This window comes from Scomber japonicus, chromosome 11, assembly GCF_027409825.1.
Source record: "Scomber japonicus isolate fScoJap1 chromosome 11, fScoJap1.pri, whole genome shotgun sequence".
Classification (NCBI taxonomy): Eukaryota; Metazoa; Chordata; class Actinopteri; order Scombriformes; family Scombridae; genus Scomber; species Scomber japonicus.
Window position 1 is genome coordinate 1,036,400 of NC_070588.1, and position 22,468 is coordinate 1,058,867.

At 46.3% G+C, this 22,468-nt stretch overlaps 1 protein-coding gene across 1 annotated transcript in view; it reads right to left on the reverse strand.

Moving 5' to 3' along the window:
• ttn.2 (titin, tandem duplicate 2) overlaps positions 1 to 22,468 on the reverse strand; it is a 267,045-nt gene that overhangs the window by 26,077 nt on the left and 218,500 nt on the right. The window contains 10 exon segments of the mRNA XM_053329075.1: positions 680 to 979; positions 1,088 to 1,375; positions 1,774 to 2,070; positions 2,168 to 2,470; positions 2,578 to 3,165; positions 3,385 to 3,681; positions 3,778 to 20,871; positions 20,979 to 21,281; positions 21,485 to 22,072; positions 22,167 to 22,463. Of these exon segments, the coding sequence (XP_053185050.1) occupies positions 680 to 979; positions 1,088 to 1,375; positions 1,774 to 2,070; positions 2,168 to 2,470; positions 2,578 to 3,165; positions 3,385 to 3,681; positions 3,778 to 20,871; positions 20,979 to 21,281; positions 21,485 to 22,072; positions 22,167 to 22,463 (20,355 nt within the window).

The following is a 22,468-nucleotide window of genomic DNA, read 5'->3' on the forward strand; positions in this document are numbered from 1 at the left end:
AGATGAGATATTTTGCCATTGTTTACCCATCTTTCTTTTGAGTTCTCTATCAAGCCTTTGCCTGGTTCTTTTGTAAATTAGGCAAAGGAGCTACTATAAGGCTATATGAGGCTGAAACTCCTAAAAATACATATTAATCAATTCTAAGGCGCTAAATGTTTGTACCCTGGTGTCCACCTTCAGAGGTACTTGCAGTCAATCTGCATACCGTTCATAAAGCATCATTATTACTTTTTAAGCATGCAATGTCATTAGCGCCACCATAAATCTTTAGTAAATCAGTGGGTTAATATTATGCCTCCAAGGATAAATCAAGTTTATTCTGAGCTTAAACTTCTTCCCAGGTAATTCCCGCAAATAAGTAATAAATACGAAATAAGTAATACATAATCATTCTATGTTATAGCAGAGGCAATGGAATTCTAACTTTTTTTGTAATTCTAGTATCTGTGGCTATTGTCAGTCTCTGTTTAGTGTAGTTTATTGTGTGGCATGCAAATCTAATCTGGGCTGGTCACAATTGGTGTGTCTGTGTGTAGGGTAGTGCGTGTAGAGGTTATTAAATCACTATGTTATGATGGTAGAGGGCTCAGTTGTTGATGACTGTCAGCCCACTGTCTCTACTCCAGACCGAAAAGCAGTTGTGATAATTGTCGGGGAGTTTATTTTGTTTGCTTACCAAAAGCATTCTTGGCGATAATGGGCTCAGACTCCAGTGGGTCTCCAATGCCATACTTGTTGACTCCGCGCACTCTGAAGATGTACTCATTGCCCTGGATTAGCCTTGGCACGTTAACGATGCAGTCAACCAGTTTCTCTGAGACAATAGACCACATGACCCTGCTGGTCTCTCTCTTTTCCACAATGTAATGGGTCACCATAGCGCCACCCTCATCAGCAGGCGGAGTCCACATGATGGTGACGTTGTCAGCTGTCACCTTCTTAAACTGAATTTCTCCGGCAGGGGGGCCTGGCTTGTCTGTAAATGGGAGGGATGTATGCATACTTATCAGTATCAGTACTTATCTTAAAGTATCTATTTAGGATATTTTTCGAGTCAGGTTTTAAATAAATAATATTTTAATACCTTGGATGAGCAGTCTGACATTGGCACAGGTAGATCCCAGGGAGTTTTTCACCCTAACCTCATAGTTTCCAGAGTTCAGACGGGTGGTTTCCCTCACGAACAAACTGGTGGATTCAAATGTGTGTTTGAAGGACAGCTGGCCGCTGGTCTTCAGCTCTATACCATCCTTGAACCACTCAATAGTGGGAGCAGGTTTAGCTGTCATGTTAAACTTGAGCTCCACATTAGAGCCGGCCCTGTGCTTTACCTCGTTGAGATACTCCTGAGGTATTTCAATCTCTGGGGCACCTGGATGACAAACAGATAGATGTGTTCAGGTTCTTTTGAAGACGTGCCAAAAATTACATTGAACATGTGATGATATAGATAGATGATCGACTGGATTTATCAACACACATACATTTGTAAGATATGATCAAAAACTAATACACTGAGGCATATTTGTTGCTGCTATATTTATTATACTGTGAAACAAATAAATGTTGGACAAAATGAACTCTCGCTGCTCTGAGAGCCAGTAGTAGGACTAAAAGTTTTCATCAGGCTGGCACTAGAAAAAAGTGCTTAAAGATTGTTCCAAATGTAAAGTATTCATTCTTTGAGGAGAATTAACTTAATCCATGTTTTGGGATAAAATGCTCAAGAACACAAAATTTGTATTGGTGTTTTCATTTGACTTCACATACCATAGGTGTCTACACATGTAGCTGGTCCAGCGATTATGGATGGGTTGCTCACTGAGCCAACAGCATTCTTGGCCATGACTCTGAACTCATATGTTGCATCTTGGGTCAGACCAGTAACAGTGAAGCGTGTGTCAGTGATGTTGGTGAGATTAGCCTTGGACCACTTGTCACTGTCTCCCTCTCTCTTTTCAATAAGGTAGCCTGTGATTGGGGATCCACCATCAAAGTTGGGCTTCTGCCAGGCCAGGCTAATGGAGTTCTTGGTGATGTCGCTGATGCGCAGGCTAATGGGTGGTTCTGCAAGAACAGACAGTGAGCATCATGATAAAACAACAGTTGATAAAACTCAGTGACATGAAGTAAAATAAAGTGCAGTTTTTAATATTCCACTTACCACAGGCATCAATAGCCAGCACTGCATCAGAAACCTTGCTGAAGGCACTGATTCCAGCAGCATTCTCTGCTGCCACCTTGAACTCATAAATGAGTCCAGCATTGATGTTGGTGACCTTAAAGTGTGTAGCACGGATCACCATTTTGTTGACTATTTGCCACAGGATACTATTCCGGTCTTTCATCTGGAGATGGTAGCCAAACACATGGCTGCCACCATCTGATTTGGGCTCCTTCCATGCAACAGTAATAGTCTCCCTGGTTACAGCAGTGATCTCTGGAGTTGCTGGTGCATCAGCAATAGCTGCAGATGGAGAGGGAAGGGGCGATTTTATATTAATTTTGAAGAGCAATGCACAAAATCTACAAAATGTGGAGCTAAAAGAGGGAATAAAAGTAAAGACCACTTACTGTAAGGAAGACTGACAGTGACAGTTGGTGAGTCAATATGTTCACTGATTCCATATCTGTTCTCAGCCCTGATTCTGAACTGGTATTCCAGGCCAGTGGTCAACTTCATGATCTTCATTGTACAGCGGGCCACAGCAGAGGAGATGTCCATCCAGTTGGCTGTGGTTGTCTCTCTCTTCTGGATGATGTAATTGGTGATGGGGCTGCCACCATCATATGCTGGTGGGAGCCACCTCAGGCTGACACTGTCCTCTGTGATGTCATACAACTCCACAGGTCCCTGAGGAGCACTGGGGCAATCCAAAACCACAATATTTATAAACGACTTTGTGGTGCCACTAGAGTTGGAAGCAATGATATCGTAGCGCCCTGAGTCTTTAGCAATGCTCTCACGCAAAGTGATCTTGATGCTATCAGTAGTGACTTCAGAGTTGAACCTCATTGTTGACTTGAGCAAAACATTATCCTTGGACAGGGACACCTTTGGTAATGGCTGGCCTGTAAGCGGGATCTCACACTTGAGTGTGGAGCCAGCTCTGACATATACTGTGTTATGGGGGAAATCCTTCATGTTGATCTCAGGAGATTCTAGAACATAAAATAGCAGAGAATTAGAACTAGAGACAGTTTGATGCAAACAAATTCACATTAATTATCAATATTTTGTAATTTGACTTCATATTTACAGATGATTTGCAATAATTATGAGTCATGAATGTTGGATTATTCTATTGTTTGTATTTTTACAGATTCACTTTTCACAATTCCCAGTCAAATTCAATCAGTTTATCCCTGCCCATAACTTACCATGATGGTCTTTGATCATGACAGGAGTGATCATTTCCTTAATGTCACTATATCCAGCATGGTTCTCAGCTCTGACTCTGAAGAAGTATTCAGCATTCTCCCTCAGACCAGACACTGTAAGGTGGATAGATTTGGTTACACCACACTTGACCCACTTCTCCTGGCCTTTCTCCAAAGCTTCCACCAGGTAGCCAGTAATTCTGCTGCCGCCATCTTGTTCTGGTTTGGCCCAAGCCAGGGACACACTCTCCTTGGTCACATCAGTCACACCCAGTTTTGGTGGTGGGCTTGGTTTTTCTATGAGAGAACAAGACATATTTTATTTAAATAAACAGGTATTATCTTTCATACGTGAATAATAATCTATGGTATTTTCTATGGTGTCTTTATTACCTGTGATCTTGGTTCCATCAATGGTCTCAGCAGGAATACCAATGCCATACTCATTTTCGCCTGTAACCCTGAAGTAGTAAACTCCTCCTTCTTGCAGGTCTGACACCTTGTATGTCAGTCTGTGGCATGTGTCAGTCAACCTTGTCCAGCCTTTCTTGCTGGCCTCACGAATATCAACAAGGTAGTTCTTCACTGGTCCGCCGCCCTCATTCTCAGGAGTGTCCCAGTGGACAGTGGCAGAGGTCTTGGTCACTTCCTTGACCTCCACATGTGTAGGAGGCCCAGGCGAGTCTAGGACTCTGACATTGAGGCTCAAGGATGAGGTTCCAGCCACATTGGACAAAGTGACAGTGTATTTGCCAGAGTCGTCGCGGGTGGCTTTCTCTAAGGTGATGGAGGTGAAAGTGTCTGTGGTGTCAATGACAGCACGAACTCTTAAGTCAACGTCAGGCTTCGTCCATGCCACAGTGGGAATGGGTTTGCCTCTGAAGGGCACAGTCATAGTGAATGAGCTACCATCCTTCACAATAAGAGTCTTCCTCATCTCATTGCTAATGTCAAAGACAGGCTCCTCCTCTCTTTCTTTGGCCACCTGTTCATCTGACTCAGTACTAGGCTCACTAACTCCAATCTTATTGATAGACTTGACAACAAACACATATTCAGCCCCTGGAGTCAATCCCACCACTGTAAACTCTGTGTTCTTGGTGTTATGGACCCCAACAATCCATTCATCATCTAAAGTCTTTCTGTATTCTACTCTGTAACCAGTCACAGGTGCTCCACCATCAAATAGGGGTTTATTCCATGACAGAGTCACTGTGGTCTTTGTAGAGTCGATGATCTTCGGCTTAGCAGGAGGTGAAGGCAGGAACTGTGGATCTTCAGCCTTGGTGAGTGGGCAGGGAATGCTAGGAGCACTGAGGCCAGCAGCATTCTCTGCAAACACTCTATACTCATATGAAGCACCCTCACGGAGACGTGAGGCTTTGACTCTGAGATCGTAAACAGGTTTCTTGTTAACACGGCCCCAGCGAAGGCCAGTCTTTTCTCTTTTTTCAATTACATAACTAGAAATACTGCTGCCACCATCAGATTCTGGTCTCTCCCAACAGATGGTCATTGCCTCACTTGTAACTGCAGTGACCTGGACATTAGTGGGAGCAGCAGGGACAGTGAATGGATCCATGGCCTGCGTTGGGTCACTCTCCAAGGCCTCACCATCCCCATATTTGTTGACTCCCCTTACTCTGAAGATGTACTCATTTCCTTTGAGCAGCTTTGTGACTTTACAGGTGGTGGCCTTCATGTCACCATAGACAAGAGTCCAAGCTAGGCGACTGGTCTCACGTTTCTCAACAATATAGTGCATGATTTCAGCACCACCATTTTCCTGAGGAGGTCCCCAGGTTATGGTACATTTCTCTGCTGTGAGGCCAGACACTGCCAAAGGTCCTGAAGCAGGTCCAGGCCTGTCCAAAACCTTACAGTTTACAGCCACAGACCTGGTTCCTCCTACATTGTGCAGGGTCAGGACATACTGCCCAGAGTCCCTCCTGATAGCATCTCTGACAATCAGTGTGGTTGTGAAGTGGGTGGAAGTGATTTCACACCTGGCCTTGGCCTCAATCTCCTTTCCATCCTTAGACCATGAGACCACAGGTAGGGGACGGCCAGTGATTTCAGCATCAATTCTAATTATGTCTCCTGCTTTGATGACAACCAGCTGTCTTAATTTATCTTCCAGGATAATAGTGGGGGGGTCTACATCATCTTTGACTGTGACAGGTCCTGTATTCTCTGAAGGAGCACTCAATAGCTCAGCAGAATTCTTAGCGATAACATGGAAATCATATTGGACATCTTCTGTGAGGCCTGTGACATCAAAGTAGGTGTCTTGCAGGTTGGTGAAGTTGCATTTCAGCCAGCGTCCATTAGGAATCTCTTTACGTTCAACAATGTAGCCAGTGATCTTTGCTCCGCCATCATACTCTGGCCTCTCCCAGAAGAGGGAAACTGATGTCCTTGTAATGTTGGTGACTCTTATGTTACGTGGAGGATCACATGGGTCCCTGGCTGCCACAGGGTCACTGGCCTTAGTGCATGGACCAATGCCAGCCATATTCTCAGCATAGACTCTGAACTGATATAGCAGGCCTTCTTCAATACCTGTCATCTTAAATTGATTCTCAGCATGAAGACCTCTGTTGACCTTGCTCCACAGGATACTGCTTTGCTCTTTGCACTCAATGTGATAGCCTATTACAGGGCTTCCACCATCACTGGCTGGTTTCCCCCATTCCACAAGCATTCCAGTCTTGGTGGCATGAGCAACATTGAGGCTAGTTGGTGGGCCAGGAGGCTCAAAGGGATACTGAGCAACAATAGGTGAGGAATCAATAGCATGACTCTTGCCATAACGGTTCTCAGCTGCAATACGGAACTGGTATTCTGTTCCCTGATTGAGACGAGGCACCTTGATTGATGACCTGGCAACTGTGGCTGAGACAATGTGCCATGTGGTTGTAGTAGTGTCTCTCTTCTCTACAACATAGTTGTTTATCTGGCATCCACCATCATAGGTTGGAGGGTCCCAAGACAGAGAGATGAAGTCAGCGCTCACCTCATCCACCCTGATGTTGCTGGGTGGCCCAGGTTTGTCCAGGATTATAACAGAGATTTCAGCCGTCTCTGTGCCAATTGCATTAGTTAGAATAATTTCATATTTTCCTTTGTCCTCTTTGGTTGCATCCTTGATGACAACCTTTGATGAGGTCTTAGAATTGAGAACATTGACCCTGGTAGTCTGCTTTAGCACGTGTCCATCCTTCTTCCACTCCACCACAGGCTGAGGTCTGCCTTTGAAGGGAACATCAATCTTCAGGTCATCCCCTGCTTTTACGCTGTATGTGTTGAACAGCAGGTTGATGATTGGTTTAACTGTTATATCCTTCACCTCCACTGGGGAAGCTAGAGGCTTGGCATCACTCTTGCCCTTATCATTCACAGCAGTGACCCTAAAGGAATATTCCTCTCCAGTTGTGAGTCCATCAATAGTAGCTTCCAGAGCTTTAACCTCACTACACACAGTCCATTTGTCATCTCCCTTGGGCTGCATTTCCACAATGTATTTTGTAATCTTGCTACCTCCATCATGGTCAGGTTTCTCCCAGGAAAGTGTAACAGATTGACGAGTCACATCAACCAATACAACTTTACCAGGAGGCAAAGGAGCCTCGGAAACCTTGACTTGATCTGTGGTGGCAGGCAGACCTACTCCCAGCTCATTGACAGCCAGCACACGGAAATAATACATGCCACCCTCCTGCAGGTCAGAGATAATATAAGAGTTCCTCACACAATTGGTACAAACACTGGTGAAAGCCATTCTCTTCGGCTCTCTCTTCTCTACAATATAATGTGATATCTTAGCCCCACCATCAATAAGTGGAGGCTCCCAAGAGAGAGAGACAGAAACTCTCTTCACATCCTTCACCTCTAGGTTGGTAGGAGCACTGGGGGAGTCCAGAACTCTGACATTTATGAAGGCAGATTTAGAGCCACTGAGGTTCTCAAGGGTTAGCACATATTTGCCAGTGTCAAATCTGTCAACATTCTCAATGACCAACATTGTATAGGAGCTTGTAACTTCAATCTGGGCACGCTCATTCAGAGTTCCATCTGCCTTTGACCATCTGACCTCAGGCTCAGGCTTTCCTTTGATTGTGACAAACAGACGCAGGGTAGAAGATGCACGAATATTGACCATCTTCCTCAGATCAGCGTCTAATTCAATTTCAGGAGTCTCCGTCTTCTCAGCAGCAATAACAGACCCAGGCAGGTCCACATGCTCACCCATTCCCTCACAGTTAACAGCACATATGCGGAAGTTGTACTCCGCATTCTCCTTCAGTTGCTTTACAGTGTAGTGAGTTGCCTGGACACCAGTGTGTGGTGTGCAAATTACCCACTCATCATCTCCTGCCTCCTTCATTTCAATAATATATCCACTGATCACTGCTCCGCCATCATAGATAGGCCTGGACCAGGACAGGGAGGCTGTAGTACTGGAATGGTCAGTGACCTTGGGGTTATTTGGAGGTCCTGGTGGGTAAGTGGCATCACAGGCCTTAATATATTGAGTTGGTGCACTGGGCTTTCCCACACCAGCAGCATTTTCAGCTGAGACCCTGAATTCATAAGAGTGGCCCTGTGTGAGACCAGTGCATCTGAATCTTATGTCGTTCAGCCTCTTCTTGTTGCACTTATTCCATCTGATGCCATCCTTATCACGTTTTTCAAGTACATATCCTTCAATCTCAGCTCCTCCATTATCCTCTGGTCTCTCCCAGGTAAGCACAATGGAGTCCCTGGTGATGATGCCGGCCTCTGGAGTGGAAGGGGCACTGGGAATGGTGAAGGGATTACGAGCAATTACAGGCTCAGATTCCAGTGGCTCACCAACACCATATTTATTTACAGCAGTGACTCTGAAGATGTATTCATTACCAGGCAGCAGTTTTGTGATTTTGTAGCTGATAGCTTGGATCTTGGGCTCAACCACTGTCCATGACAAGCGACTGGTCTCTCTCTTCTCAATGATGTAGTAAGAGATGCTGGCTCCACCATCATGTAAGGGATGGTTCCAGTGCAGATAACACTTCTCAGCTGTGACTCCTTTAACCTCTAGTGGGCCATCTGGAGGACCCGGTCTATCCAGAACTTTAACATTAACTGGGACCATCTTGACTCCCCCCACATTGATGAGTTTGAGGACATAGTGGCCACCATCCAATCTGATGCACTCCTTCACTGTCAAGATGGTATGTGTAAGAGTGGTCTTGACCTCCATTCTTTGTGTGGTTTTGTCAACCTCCTTTCCATCCTTCAACCAAATGACCTCAGGATTTGGCTTGCCTGTATATTCAGCATCAATGACAAATGTCTCACCAGCATGGACAATAGTTAGATCCTTGAATTTAGAATCCATAGTGGCCTCTGGAGCCTCAATTTCATCTTTGGCAGTAATTTCTCCTGTAGTCTGAGAAGGACGACTGTTGATGCCAGCTGCATTCTTGGCAACTATTCTGAACTCATAAACACAATCTTCAGTCAGACCAGTAACTGTGAACTGAGTATCAATGACATTGGCGAAGCTGGCCTTCATCCATCGGTTATCTGGGCTCTTCCTCCTCTCAACCATGTAACCAGTGATTGCACTGCCTCCATCATACTCGGGCCTGGTCCATTGGAGGGTAACATGGTTTCTGGTGATTTCAATAGCCTCAGGAGTACCTGGTGGGTCACAAGGGTCCCTAGCTACTGTGCTCTCAGAGACTTTGCTCGCTGGACTGATTCCAGCAATGTTTTCAGCATAAACTCTGAATTCATACTCAATACCCTCTTCCAACTCTGTGGTCTTGAAGCGTGCATCTGGGATTAGAAGCTTGTTTAGTTTAGTCCACAAGAGGCTGTTCTTCTCCTTTCTTTCCAGATGATAGCCCAGGATGGGGCTGCCTCCATTGTTGGTGGGAGGTTGCCACTCAACCACCATGTTATCCTTGGTTGCAGCAGAAATAATTGGTGTTCCTGGGGCAGCAGGTTCACTGAATGGATACTGAGCAACAACAGTAGAAGAGACAATAGCAGAACTCTTTCCATATCTATTCTCTGCAGACACTCTGAATTGATATTCAACTCCAGTCTTCAACTTGCTGACTTTGATGGTTGTCCTGGCAATAGTAGCAGATACAATGTGCCATGCTGTTGTGGTGGTGTCTCTCTTCTCCACAATGTAGTTGTTGATCTGACAGCCTCCAGTATACTGTGGTGGTTCCCAGGCTAGAGCGACATAATCAGAGCTCACTTCCTCAATCTTCACAGGGCCAGTGGGTGGACCAGGCTTATCTAGAATAATAACAGTAATCTCCTCTGTAGCTGTTCCCACATTATTGGTGGCTGTGACGGTGTATTTGCCAGAGTCATCCTTATTAGTATCCTTGATAAACAGCTTAGTGGATGATGGTGTCCTGGATACATTAAGTCTGGTTGTCTCCTTAAGAGCATGTCCATCCTTCTTCCATTCAACCTTGGGAACCGGGCGTCCAATAACTGGTATCTCAATCTTCAGATCATCACAATGCTGCAAACTGTAAGTGTTGAATGACATCTTGAAACTGGGCGCCATAGTCACATCTTTAGCAGTGACTGGTGCAGCCAGAGACCTGGGGTCACTTTTACCCTTTTCATTGAAAGCTAATACTCTAAACAGGTACTCATGTCCTGCACTGAGGCCTGTGACAGTGCTTTCACAGGTTTTGGCTGTGGTGACCACCATCCATTCCTCTGAGCCCACAGGCTGCATTTCAATGTAGTAGCCTATGATCCTGCTGCCTCCATCGTGTACTGGCTTCTCCCAGGAGAGTGAGGCAGTGGTTTTGGTCACACCAGTCAAAGTGACCTTACCAACAGGCAGAGGAGGCTCAGAAGTCTTAACTGCGCCTTCTGTCTCAACTGGCTGTCCCACGCCAAATTCATTTTCAGCTAAGACTCTGAAATAGTAGATTGTTCCCTCAGTGAGGCCAGTAATATGGTAACTTGTCTTAGTGCACTTATTGTCCACATTAGAATAAACCTTCCTGGTGGACTCGCGCTTTTCAACCAGGTAATTCTTTATTCTTGCACCACCATCAATAAGAGGAGGTTCCCAGGTCAGAGTGACACTTTCCCTCTTAATGTCCTTTACTATGAGATTCAGAGGAGCACCTGGAGTGTCCAGAACTTTGACAGAGACAAAGGCTGATTTGGTGCCAGCGCTATTTTCCAAGTTCAGGATATATTTACCAGCATCATACTTGTCACAGATGTCAATGGAGAGCTGTGTATAGTCTTCACCAGTCTCAATCTGAACCTTACTAGGCATTTCTCCACTCTCCTTGGCCCAGCAAATCTCTGGAGATGGACGACCTTTGAATGGAATGCAGATTCTCATTGAGCCTCCTGCACGGACAACTATTCCCTTCCTGAGCTCTGAATCCAAAATCATCTCTGGAGGATCAATCTTATCAATAGGTTTCACAACTCCAGGGACCTCAGTGGGCTCACCAACACCCAGTTTGTTGATTGCACAGATGCGCACTTTGTATTCCTGGTGCTCAATCAACTTGGTGACAGTAAACTTAGTGGCTTTTACTCCAGATGGTGGGGTGCATATTGTCCATTCCTCCTCATCAGCCTTGGTTATTTCTACAGCATAGCCTTGAATGTCACAGCCACCATCATATATAGGCCTGTGCCAGGCCAGAGATATGGAGTCTTTGGTTGTGTCAACCACATGGCCATTGGTGGGAGAGCCTGGTTCAAATGTGGGGTCACAGGCTTTGAGGTAGGGGGTAGCTGGGCTTGGCTGACCCGCTCCAGCTACATTCTCAGCAGATACCCTGAATTCATATTCATGGTCCTCAGTCAGCCCTGTTACTCTGAAACGCAAATCTGTCACTCTACGTTTGTTGCACTTGGTCCACCTTACTCCAGCTCTGTCTCTCTTCTCAACAATGTAACCAACAATCTCACTGCCTCCATTGGTGTCAGGGCGGTTCCAACAGACAGTCATGGAGTCCCTGGTAATATTGGTGATCTCAAGCTCCTTAGGTGAGCCAGGAGTAACAAATGGATTTCTCATGATAACTGGTGCTGATTCAAGAGGCTCACCATCGCCATATTTGTTGACAGCCAAAACTCTGAAGATGTACTCATTGCCCTTCAATAGCTTGGTAACTTTAATCATGGTAGCTCCACAGTCACTGGACACTACAGTCCATGCCAGGCGGCTGGTTTCTCTCTTCTGGATGATGTAGTGAGAAATGTTACCTCCTCCATCGTGCCTGGGTGGCAGCCATGACAATGAGCACTTCTCTTCAGTGACATTGCTGACAGTAAGAGGTCCCTGAGAGGGACCTGGTCTGTCCAGGACCTTCACATTGAATGGGACAGTCTTAGATCCAGCCACATTAGTCAGAACCAATGTGTACTGTCCACCATCCACTCGAATGGCATCCTTCACAACAAGCAGAGCCTTAAAATCTGTGTTTTTGATCTCAGCTCTGGCTGAGTTTTCAACTTCAACATCTCCCCTGAACCACTGAGCTGTGGGGATGGGCTTTCCTTGCACACTGGCCTCCAGACTGAATGTCTCTCCAGCATTGATAACAATGGTCTGGTTGTACATAGGATCTGTCTCACACTTAGGAGGTTCAACTTCATCCTTAGCTGTGATGGATCCTGTACTCTCAGAGGGCTTGCTGACAGCACCAGCTGCATTCCTTGCAATTATTCTGAAGTCATATTTACTGTCTTCTGTCAGGCCAGTAACTTTGAATTCATGTACAATTACATTTGCAAAGCTGGCCTTCATCCACTTCCCTTCAGGGAGATCACGTTTCTCCACTACATAGCCAGTAACTAAGCTTCCACCATCATACTCTGGTGGAGTCCACCTTAGTGTTACTGAGTGCCTGGTCACAATCACAGCCTCAGGACAGCCAGGAGGATCGCATGGATCACGTGCCACATAGACTTCAGAGATTTTGCTACATTTTCCAATGCCAACAATATTCTCTGCATAAACTCTGTATTCATATTCAATTCCTTCCTCCAGAGGAGTGGATTTGAATCTGCAGTCTTGGATGAGAGTTTTGTTGACCTTGGTCCAGAGGATACTGTTCTTCTCTTTCCTCTCCATATGGTAGCCTAAGATGGCACTACCTCCATCAGATGGGGGTTTGTGCCACTCAACCACCATATAGTCTTTAGTGTATGAAGATACAAATGGCGTTCCTGGTGGTCCAGGCTCTTGGAATGGATACTGTGCCAACACGGGCTCCGAGTCAATTGCATAACTCTTTCCATATCTATTCTCAGCATAAATTCTGAACTGGTATTCAGAACCTGTCTTCAGATTGGCCACTTTTAGTGTGGTTCTGGCCACAGTGGCAGACACGACCGTCCAATTAGTTGTGGTTGTGTCTCTCTTCTCCACCACATAGTTGGATATTGGGCAGCCACCTGTATATGTAGGAGGTTCCCAGTTAAGAGTGATACTCTCAGCACTGATGTCCTCCAACTTCACAGGGCCTGTTGGTGGGCCTGGCTTGTCCAGGGTGATCACCTCAATAGTGGCATCCTTGGATCCCAGGACATTGGCAATGTTGATGCTATACATGCCTCCATCATCTCTGGTGGCATCCTTTATGGTGAGAGTGGTGTTTTGTGCTGAGTCAGTGACATTGACTCTGGTGGTCTGCTTGAGGGCAGCTCCATCCTTGGTCCAAGTGATAGTTGGCTTTGGATGACCAGCAACTGGGACCTCAATCTTGAGGTCATAGCCCACCTGGACAGAGTAGGTGCTCACTTTAGGTCTCACAGATGGTTCAATTGCAAGGTCCTTTGCTACAACTGATTGAACCAGTTGTCTGGGGTCACTCTTGCCCTTTTCATTGACTGCAACAACTCTGAACTGGTACTCTTCTCCCTTAAGTAGGTTTGTCACCACTGTCTCTAGCGTCTTCCCAGTAGCACACAAAGACCAAACTTCACTGTCCTTAGGTGCGAGTTCAACTTCATAGTTATTGATCCTACTGCCACCATCATGTACAGGCTTCTCCCAAGAGAGGGTTACAGTACTAGAAGTAACGTCAACAACACTGACTTTACCAGGGGGCTGAGGCTTTTCAGATATCTTGATTGGTTCAAATGTTTTAGCAGGGAGACCCACGCCATATTCATTCTCAGCTAGGACTCTGAAAAAGTACATTCCACCCTCTGGAAGAGGTTCAATTTTCCATGACATTCTGTTGCAGGTGGTGATGGGAGAGTAAACCTTCCTGGTGCTTTCACGCTTCTCAACAATATAATGTTTAATCTTTGAGCCACCATCCAGAAGTGGAGGCTCCCATGTGAGAGTCACAGAGCTCTTGGTAATCTCTTTCACCATGAAGTTATTTGGAGCACTAGGTGAGTCCAGGACTCTAACACTGATGAAGACAGACTTCTCTCCACTGGCATTCTCTGCTTTTAAAGTGTACTTGCCACTATCAAATCTATTAACGTTCTCAATGACAAGTGAAGCATAGCTGCCTGTATTGTCAATCTGGGCAGTCTCATTAATCTCACCATCAGCCTTGCCCCATTTCACCTCAGGAGCAGGACGACCTCTCACAGGAACAAACAGCCTGAGAGTGCTTGCTGCTCTAATGTTGATCATCTTTCTCATATCAGCATCCAAGTCAAGATCAGGAGCCTCAAGCTTCTCCTCCAAAAGGATTTTTCCTGTGAAATCAGCATGCTCACCCACACCAACTTTGTTGATGGCACACACCCTGAATTGGTACTCATGTTTCTCCAAAAGTTTTTTCACTGTAAACTTAGTGCCTGTGATTCCAGTGGGAGGAGTGCACATAACCCACTCATCAAATGCCACATCGCATGACTCAACAATATAGGCCTGGATCTCACAGCCTCCATCATAGATGGGTTTACCCCATGTAAGGGAAACAGTGGACCTAGATGTATCCACCACCTTTGGATTGTTTGGCGGGCCTGGTTTGAAGACAGCATCCAATGCTTTGTAGTAGATTGTTGGTTGGCTAGGTGTGCCAATGCCTGCAGCATTCTCTGCAGCAACTCTAAATTCATAGCTGTGGTTTTCTAGGAGCCCTGCAACTCTAAAGCGGATCTCACTCACTGTGCGCTTGTTGCACCTGGTCCATCTCACACCATCCTTATCACGCTTCTCAATAATATATCCTTGGATGGGGCTGCCACCGTCATTAGTTGGTCTTTCCCAAGTCACTACCATGGAATCTTTGGTGATGGTGGACACTTCTACATTTGTTGGTGGCTTGGAAGTCACAAACGGATTTCTGGCAATCATTGCCTCAGATTCCAGAGGCTCACCAACTCCATATTTGTTGACTGGAATCACTCTGAAGATATACTCATTACCAGGAAGAAGTTTGGTGATCTTCAGGTTCAGGGTCTGAACTTTGGGTTCAACTACAGTCCAAACCAATCTGCTAGTTTCCCTCTTCTCAACAATGTAATGGGAAACGTCACTACCTCCATCCTGCAAGGGTGATTTCCAGGAAATGGAACATTTTTCACTGGTGACACCATAGATCGAAATAGGGCCATCAGGTGGACCTGGTCTGTCCAAAACCTTTACATTAATGTTAACAGATTTCTCTCCTCCAACATTTTTTACCAACAAAGTGTACTGGCCTCCATCAACACGGATAGCTTCTTTACCAACTAGACAGGCAATAAAGTCTGTGTTCTTGATCTCTAAGCGAGCTGCTTCAGTAATCTCATTTCCATCCTTTAGCCAGTGTACTGTGGGCACAGGCTTGCCAGAGAAAACAGCCTCAAGCTTGAATGTTTCTCCAGCATTCAACACCACAGCCTGGGAGTACTTAGCTTCCAAGTCAATTTTGGGTGGCTCCACTTCATCCTTTGCAGTGATGGCTCCAGTAGAATCAGATGGCTGGCTAAATACACCTGCTGCATTTCTGGCGATGACACGAAACTCATAGATCTGATCTTCAATAAGACCTGTGACAACAAACGTAGTCTCAATTACGTTGGCAAAACTGGCCTTCATCCAGCGGCCATCTCCCTCCTTCTTCTCTACCACATAGCCTGTAATCTTGACTCCGATATCATACTCAGGTTTGGTCCATCTCAGGGTCACCTGGTTTCTGGTTACAATGACAGCCTCTGGTTTTCCTGGCCTATCACAAGGATCTCTGGCCACTTGCATTTCACTCACTTTGCTGGCTTTGCTGATGCCGACAATGTTCTCAGCATAGACTCTGAATTCATAATCAATACCTTCCTCGAGGCCAACAACCTTGAATCTGGTCTCTGGAATGATCTGTTTGTTCTGTTTCACCCACAGTAAACTGTTTCTCTCTTTGAGCTCCAAGTGGTAGCCCAAGATCTTGCTTCCACCATCACTACTGGGTTTATCCCATACAACAACCATGCTCTCCTTGGTGGCTGACTGGACCACAACAGAAAGTGGTGAGCCGGGTACTTCAAATGGATACTGGGCGACAATGGTATCAGAGAGCAGGACTGAGGACTTGCCATATCTATTCTCTGCAGCAATCCTAAACTGGTACTCAGATCCGGTCTTTAGACGGGCAGCCTTGATGGTGGTTCTTGCCACTGTAGCTGACACAATCTGCCAGTTAGTAGTAGATGTGTCCCTCTTCTCAACAATGTAATTGTTGATGGCGCAACCACCATCATACTCTGGAGGATTCCAGAACAGGATCACACTGTCAGCAGTGACCTCATCCAGCTTGATGGGGCCAGTTGGAGGACCAGGCTTATCTAGAACAACAACAGAAATGTCTGTAGTTGCCTCTCCAGCTGTGTTGGTCAGTTTGATAGAGTATGTGCCTACGTCATCTCTGCAAGCTTCCTTAATGACCAAGTGAAGTATTTTGTCTGTGGCTTCAGCATTAACTCTTGTTGTCTCCTTGAGAACAGCACCATCTTTGAGCCAAGTTACTGTTGCTTTTGGACAGGCAGCATATGGTACATCTATCTTTAGGTCATCTCCTGCTAGTGCACTAAATGTACTGAAAACCAACTTGAAAGTTGGTGGGATGACCAGGTCTTTAGCAACCACAGGCATACTCAGGGGACGTGAATCGCTAACTCCCTTTTCATTGGTAGCTGAGATACGGAACATGTACTCCTCTCCCTGTGTAAGGCCAGTTACAAGAGCCTCATTGGTCTTCACCACCATGACCTGGGACCACTTCTCACTGCCTTTACTCTGCATCTCAACAATGTAGCCTGTGATTCTGCTGCCGCCATCATGGTCAGGCTTTTCCCAAGATAATTTAACACTGGTGCCAGTAACTTCACGGAGGGACACTTTTCCTGGTGGCAGCGGCTTCTCTGAGGCTATGATTGGTTCAACAGTCTCTACTGGGAGGCCAATGCCAAATTCATTCTCAGCCAGGATTCTGAAGAAGTACATCTTTCCTTGTTCCAAGTCTCCAATTTTCCAACTGGACTTATGGCACTGGGCACACACTGTTGAGTAAGCTTTTCTGGTTGACTCACGCTTCTCCACAACGTAGCTGCGCACTCTGGAGCCACCATCAATGAGAGGTGCATCCCAAACAAGGGAGACTGAGGTTCTAGTAACCTCCTTGATGATCAGATTCTGAGGTGCTCCAGGAGTATCTAGCACCCTGACCATAACAAAGGCTGTCTTGCTCCCTGTTGCATTCTCTACAGTCACTAGGTATTTACCTCCATCAAACCTGTCAACATTCTCTACCTGAAGAGTGGTAAATGAAGGGGTGATTTCAATGTTAGCCTTGTCCAGGGATTCTCCATGCTCTCTTGACCATTTTACTTCAGGTGCTGGTCTGCCCTTGATAGGGACAAAGAGTCTTAGTGTGCTGCAGGCTCTGAGGCATACAACCTTGCGCAGCTCTGCTCCAAGATCAATTTCTGGAGGAAGCAGCCTGTCCTCAGCCTTGGGGGTACCAGGAACAGCAGCAGGCTCTCCCACACCTTCACAGTTTGTGGCACAGATGTTGATCTTGTACTGTTGATTTTCTTTCAGATTGGTGATTGTGAAGGAGGTGGCTGTCCATCCTTTCTTGGGAGTGTGAATTGTCCATTCATCCTCCTCAGGCAGACAGGTTTCCACAATGTAGCCAGTGATGTCAGAACCACCATCATATACTGGCTTGTTCCAAGCAAGGGTGATGGAGGTCTTGGTTGTGTCCAGCACTCTGGGGTTCCCTGGGGGTCCTGGCTGGAAGATGGTGTCCATGGCTTTGTAAAATGGACTGGAAGGACTAGGCTGGCTGAGACCAGCATTGTTCTCTGCAAGGACTCTGAATTCATACTCATGTCCTGGTGTGAGGCCAGAGGCCTTGAATCGCAGGTCAGTTACAGTCCTTTTGTTGCACTTCACCCAGCGAAGGCCAGTCTTATCCCTTCTCTCAATTATGTAAGTGTTGATTCTGCTGCCTCCATCATGTTCAGGACGCTCCCAGCAGACGACCATGGAGTCCTTTGTGATGGTGGTAACCTCAGGCTGCTGTGGAGGGTCACTAGGAACATAGGGGTTGGCACAGATGACAGGTTCAGACTCCAGTGGCTCACCTACACCATACTTGTTAACAGCCATGACTCTGAAGATATACTCATTGCCCTTCAAAAGCTTAGTGACCTTAAACCTGTTTGCTTGAAGTTCAGTGGCCACATTTGTCCATGCCAACCTGCTGGTCTCACGCCTTTGAATGATGAAGTACTCAATCTTGGCACCGCCATCATGTGTAGGATGCAGCCAGTTGAGAACACATTTCTCAGCAGCAATGCCAGTAATAGTTAGGGAGTCTGGTGGTCCAGGTCTGTCAAGAACCTTGACAGTGAATGTGAATTTGGCAAAGCCACCAGGGTTGCTGGCAGTCAGAGTGAAAACACCACCATCCCTCCTCGCAGAGTCTTTGTTTTTCAGGACTGTGTGGAAGTCTGATGACTTTATTTCTAACTTGGCTGTATCCTGAAGCTCCTTCCCTTCCTTGGTCCATACCAGAGATGGGATTGGCCTGCCAGTCACATTGGCCTTCAGTTCAAACATCTCTCCTGCCATTACAACTACATTGCTGCTATAAGATGCATCAACATCAAGCTGGGGCTCCTCAATGTCATCTGCGCATGTGATTGCTTCTGATGGCTGGGATGGTGCACTTACAGCACCAGCTGAGTTTCTTGCAAACACACGGAATTCATAAATGGCATCTTCAATCAGACCACTGACTGTGTAAATGGTCTCTAGAATGTTGTTGAAGTTGGCTTTGAGCCAGCGTCCGTTGGGCATCTCTCTCCTCTCCACTGTGTACCCAGTGATGGAAAATCCACCATCTCCCTCTGGTTTGGTCCATGAAATGGTCACTTCATGTCTGGTGATATCCAATGCGACAGGCTTGCCTGGTGGATCCACTGGATCCAAAGCAGACATAGTCTCAGAGGGTTTGCTTGGTTTGCTGAGACCAGCCATGTTTTCAGCTGTAACGCGGTGTTCATATTGGATTCCATCAACAAGCCCTGTTGATTTGAAGATGTTTCCAACAACAAGAGCTTTGCTGATCCTCTGCCAAAGAATGCTGTTTTTCTCTTTTCTCTCTACATGGTAACCCAAGATGGCACTGCCTCCATCAGAGGACGGCTCATTCCAGCTCAGAGTCATAGCATCCTTGTTGAAAGATGTGACCACAGGAGTGCCTGGCTGCCCTGGCACATCAAATGGATAGGCAGCTATCACTGGGTCAGACATAATGGGAGGTCCAATGCCGTACCTGTTCTGAGCTTTGACTCTGAACTGGTATCCAGTTCCAGTGTTGAGCCGGGCTGCCTTAAATGTGGTACGGATCACTGTGGCTGCCAACTCCACCCAGGAAGTACCAGTGGTCTCTCGCATCTCAACAATATAATTGTTGATGGGAACACCTCCATCATTTTCTGGTGCTTCCCAGGACATGAGAACATAATCACATGACACCTCTTCCAGCTTAACCGGACCTGTAGGAGGCCCTGGAATATCGTGGACCAAGACTGTGATTGTCTCAGTCAGTGTACCAAGCATGTTCTTTCCAGTCATGGAATATTGGCCTCCATCAGTCCTCTTAATCTCACTGATATTGAGGATGGTTGATGTTGGTGTGGTTTCAACATTGATTCTCTGTGTCTCCTTCAACACTGTATCTTCCTTTTTCCAGGAAACCACTGGTCTGGGTTTGCCAAGCACTGGAATCTCCACCTTAACACGGTCTCCAGCCTTGGCGATGACTGTCTTCTGGTAGACTCCACGTAGGTCAAAGGATGGAGCACAGGTTTGCTCTTTGATAATTGCGGGCCTGCTCTCACGGGGGTCACTCCTGCCAGATGCATTGACTGCCATTATGCGGAAGGTATATTCTGCACCTTCAATCAGATCTGTGACAGTGTAATCCAGAGCCTTGATGGTGCCCACATGGACCCACTGGTCAGTGTCCTTCTTTTGGGCCTCAATGACATATCCTGTAATCAAACTGCCACCATCATGCAGTGGCTTGGCCCAGGCCAAGCTGGCTGTATCAGCTGTGACATCTGTAACATACAAGTTCTCAGGGGCAGTGGGGGCTTGGGACACCCTGATTGGGTCAGGAGTTTCAGCAGGCTCACCTACACCCAGGTCATTCTCAGCAGAGACACGGAAGTAGTAGTACGCTCCCTCCTCAAGGTCAGGGATCTTGAAAGAACACTTCTGCCATGTGGTGGTAAGTACAACGTAGGCCTTCTTGGTGGCCTCTCTCTTTTCAATGATATAGTTGTGAATCTTAGAACCACCATCGATGATGGGGATTTCCCACTGGAGAGTAACGCTCTTGTTTGTGATCTCTCTAGGTTTGAAATTGACTGGGGGTCCTGGCGTGTCCAGAACTTTTACATTAACAAAGCCAGTCTTCTTTCCAGCAACATTCTCCAGACAGAGATGGTACTTTCCAGCATCATATCTGGTGCAGTCAGGAATAACCAGCAAAGTGTAAGATTCTGTGGTGTCAATGTGTGCACGTGTTTTCAGATTAGTGTCATCTTTGGTCCAGGTTACTTCAGGAACAGGACGGCCCCTGATGGGAACAAACATACGGATTGATGCACGAGACCTGACCACCAGGGTTCTCCTGAGTTCAGCATCCAGCTCAAAGTCTGGCAGATTCTCCTGGTCCACGAGCTCTGTCACTTTCTCGATCTCTGCAGGTTCGCCAACTCCCTCAGAGTTAACAGCTCTGACTCTGAAATGGTATTTGCCTCCTTTTTGTAGTTTGCCAATAACATATTTAGTAGCTTTCAGGGTGTACTGTGTCTCCGTCTCCCAGTCATCATGTCCTTCCTTTTTGTACTCAACAATGTATCCGTCTACATCAAGACCACCATCATAGTGAGGTCGGCCCCAGGCGAAGGTGGCTGAGGTTTTTGTGGTGTCTGCAATTCTGGGGTTGGATGGAGGACCAGGTGGATCTAATGAACAAGAAAAACAAAGTTTACACGGGCCACACCTTATGTGTATTTTTCTGACATGTATATGTATGTAACTTTCCAGTTGTGACAGCTCCATTTTTACTTACACACAATGTCCTTGGTCATCACAGGGTGCGATGGCTCACTGGGCTCTCCAAATCCAGCCCTGTTCTCAGCAGTGACTCTGAACTCATATTCTACTCCCTCGTTCAAGCCTTGCACCTTAAAGCGCAGGTCAGGGACTGTCCTCTTACTGGCTCTCACCCATCTCATTCCTCTTTTCTCTTTCCTCTGAACACTATATCCTCTAATGTCACTTCCGCCATCCTGCACGGGTCTCTTCCATGAAATGGTGACAGAATTCCTGCTGATGTTATCAATCTCTGGGGCTGAAGGTGGGCCTGGTGGGCCTAAAGGAAGATAATAAAATGGTCAGTTACACTTTAAAATCAGCGATTTAAAATAATGTCATTATTCTGAAAGTATTCCATGCATTCAGTAATGAATAAAATATAACAATAAAATCCAAAAAAGGTACTGATGATGGGAAAACCTAACAAAAACTGAAAAGAATGAGCCATAATATTATATGTATCAACTCAATTAAACTTACGGAAACGGTCAACCATCTTGACTGGACCAGACTGACTTGAATCTCCAGTGCCATACTGGTTTGTAGCACACACTCTGAAGATGTATTCATTGCCCTTGATCAATTTGCTGGCTACATATCTACAGTCTATGATGTTTTCCGCTAGCTTGGTCCACTGCAGGCGGCTGGTCTCTCTTTTCTCAAGTATGTAGGACTTGATGGAGCAGCCCCCATCCTCCTCTGGTGGAAGCCAGGTCAGAGTACATTTCTCAGCTGAAATGTTACTGGCTTCTATGGGGCCTGGGGGCCCAGGAATATCCAGGACCTTCACCCTGACATGTTCTTCCTTAATGCCAAAGGGGTTGCTCGCAGTGATGGTGTACTCTCCTGTGTTCTTTCTACTAGCATACTTAATAGCCAGGGTGGAGGAGGTAGGGGTGCTGGTGATGGTGACAATGTCAGAGGTCTTGAACTCACGGCCTGCCTTGGACCAGGTAGCAGTGGGTGGGGGTTTACCCACAATTTTGGAGGCTGCGATCACAATTGTGTCTCCTGCCCTGACTGATACACCATCCTTCATATCTGGGTCAATAGTGATGGTTGGAGGCTCTGTATAGAAGACAGATACAAATTACAATAGTCTTCAGACCTTTAACTCACATTTAGGAAAAGGATGGACTGTATTACGATAACATCAGCTTACCATACTCGTCCTTGCATGTCAGAAGATCAGTAGACTCCGAAGGATCACTGATAGCGCCAGCAGAGTTCTTAGCCCTGATCCTGAACTGATACTGAGATCCTTCGGTTAGGTCAGGGACAGTGAAGGCACAGCCTTGGATGTTGACATGATTAGCCTTCATCCAGGCCTTACCACCAGCCTCCAGCTTCTCCACCATGTAGCCAGTCAGCTTGTAGCCGCCGTCATACTTGGGAGCGGTCCAAATCAGAGTGACTGTGCTCCTGGTGACGTTGATCACTTCAGGCTTCCCAGGAAGATCTGAT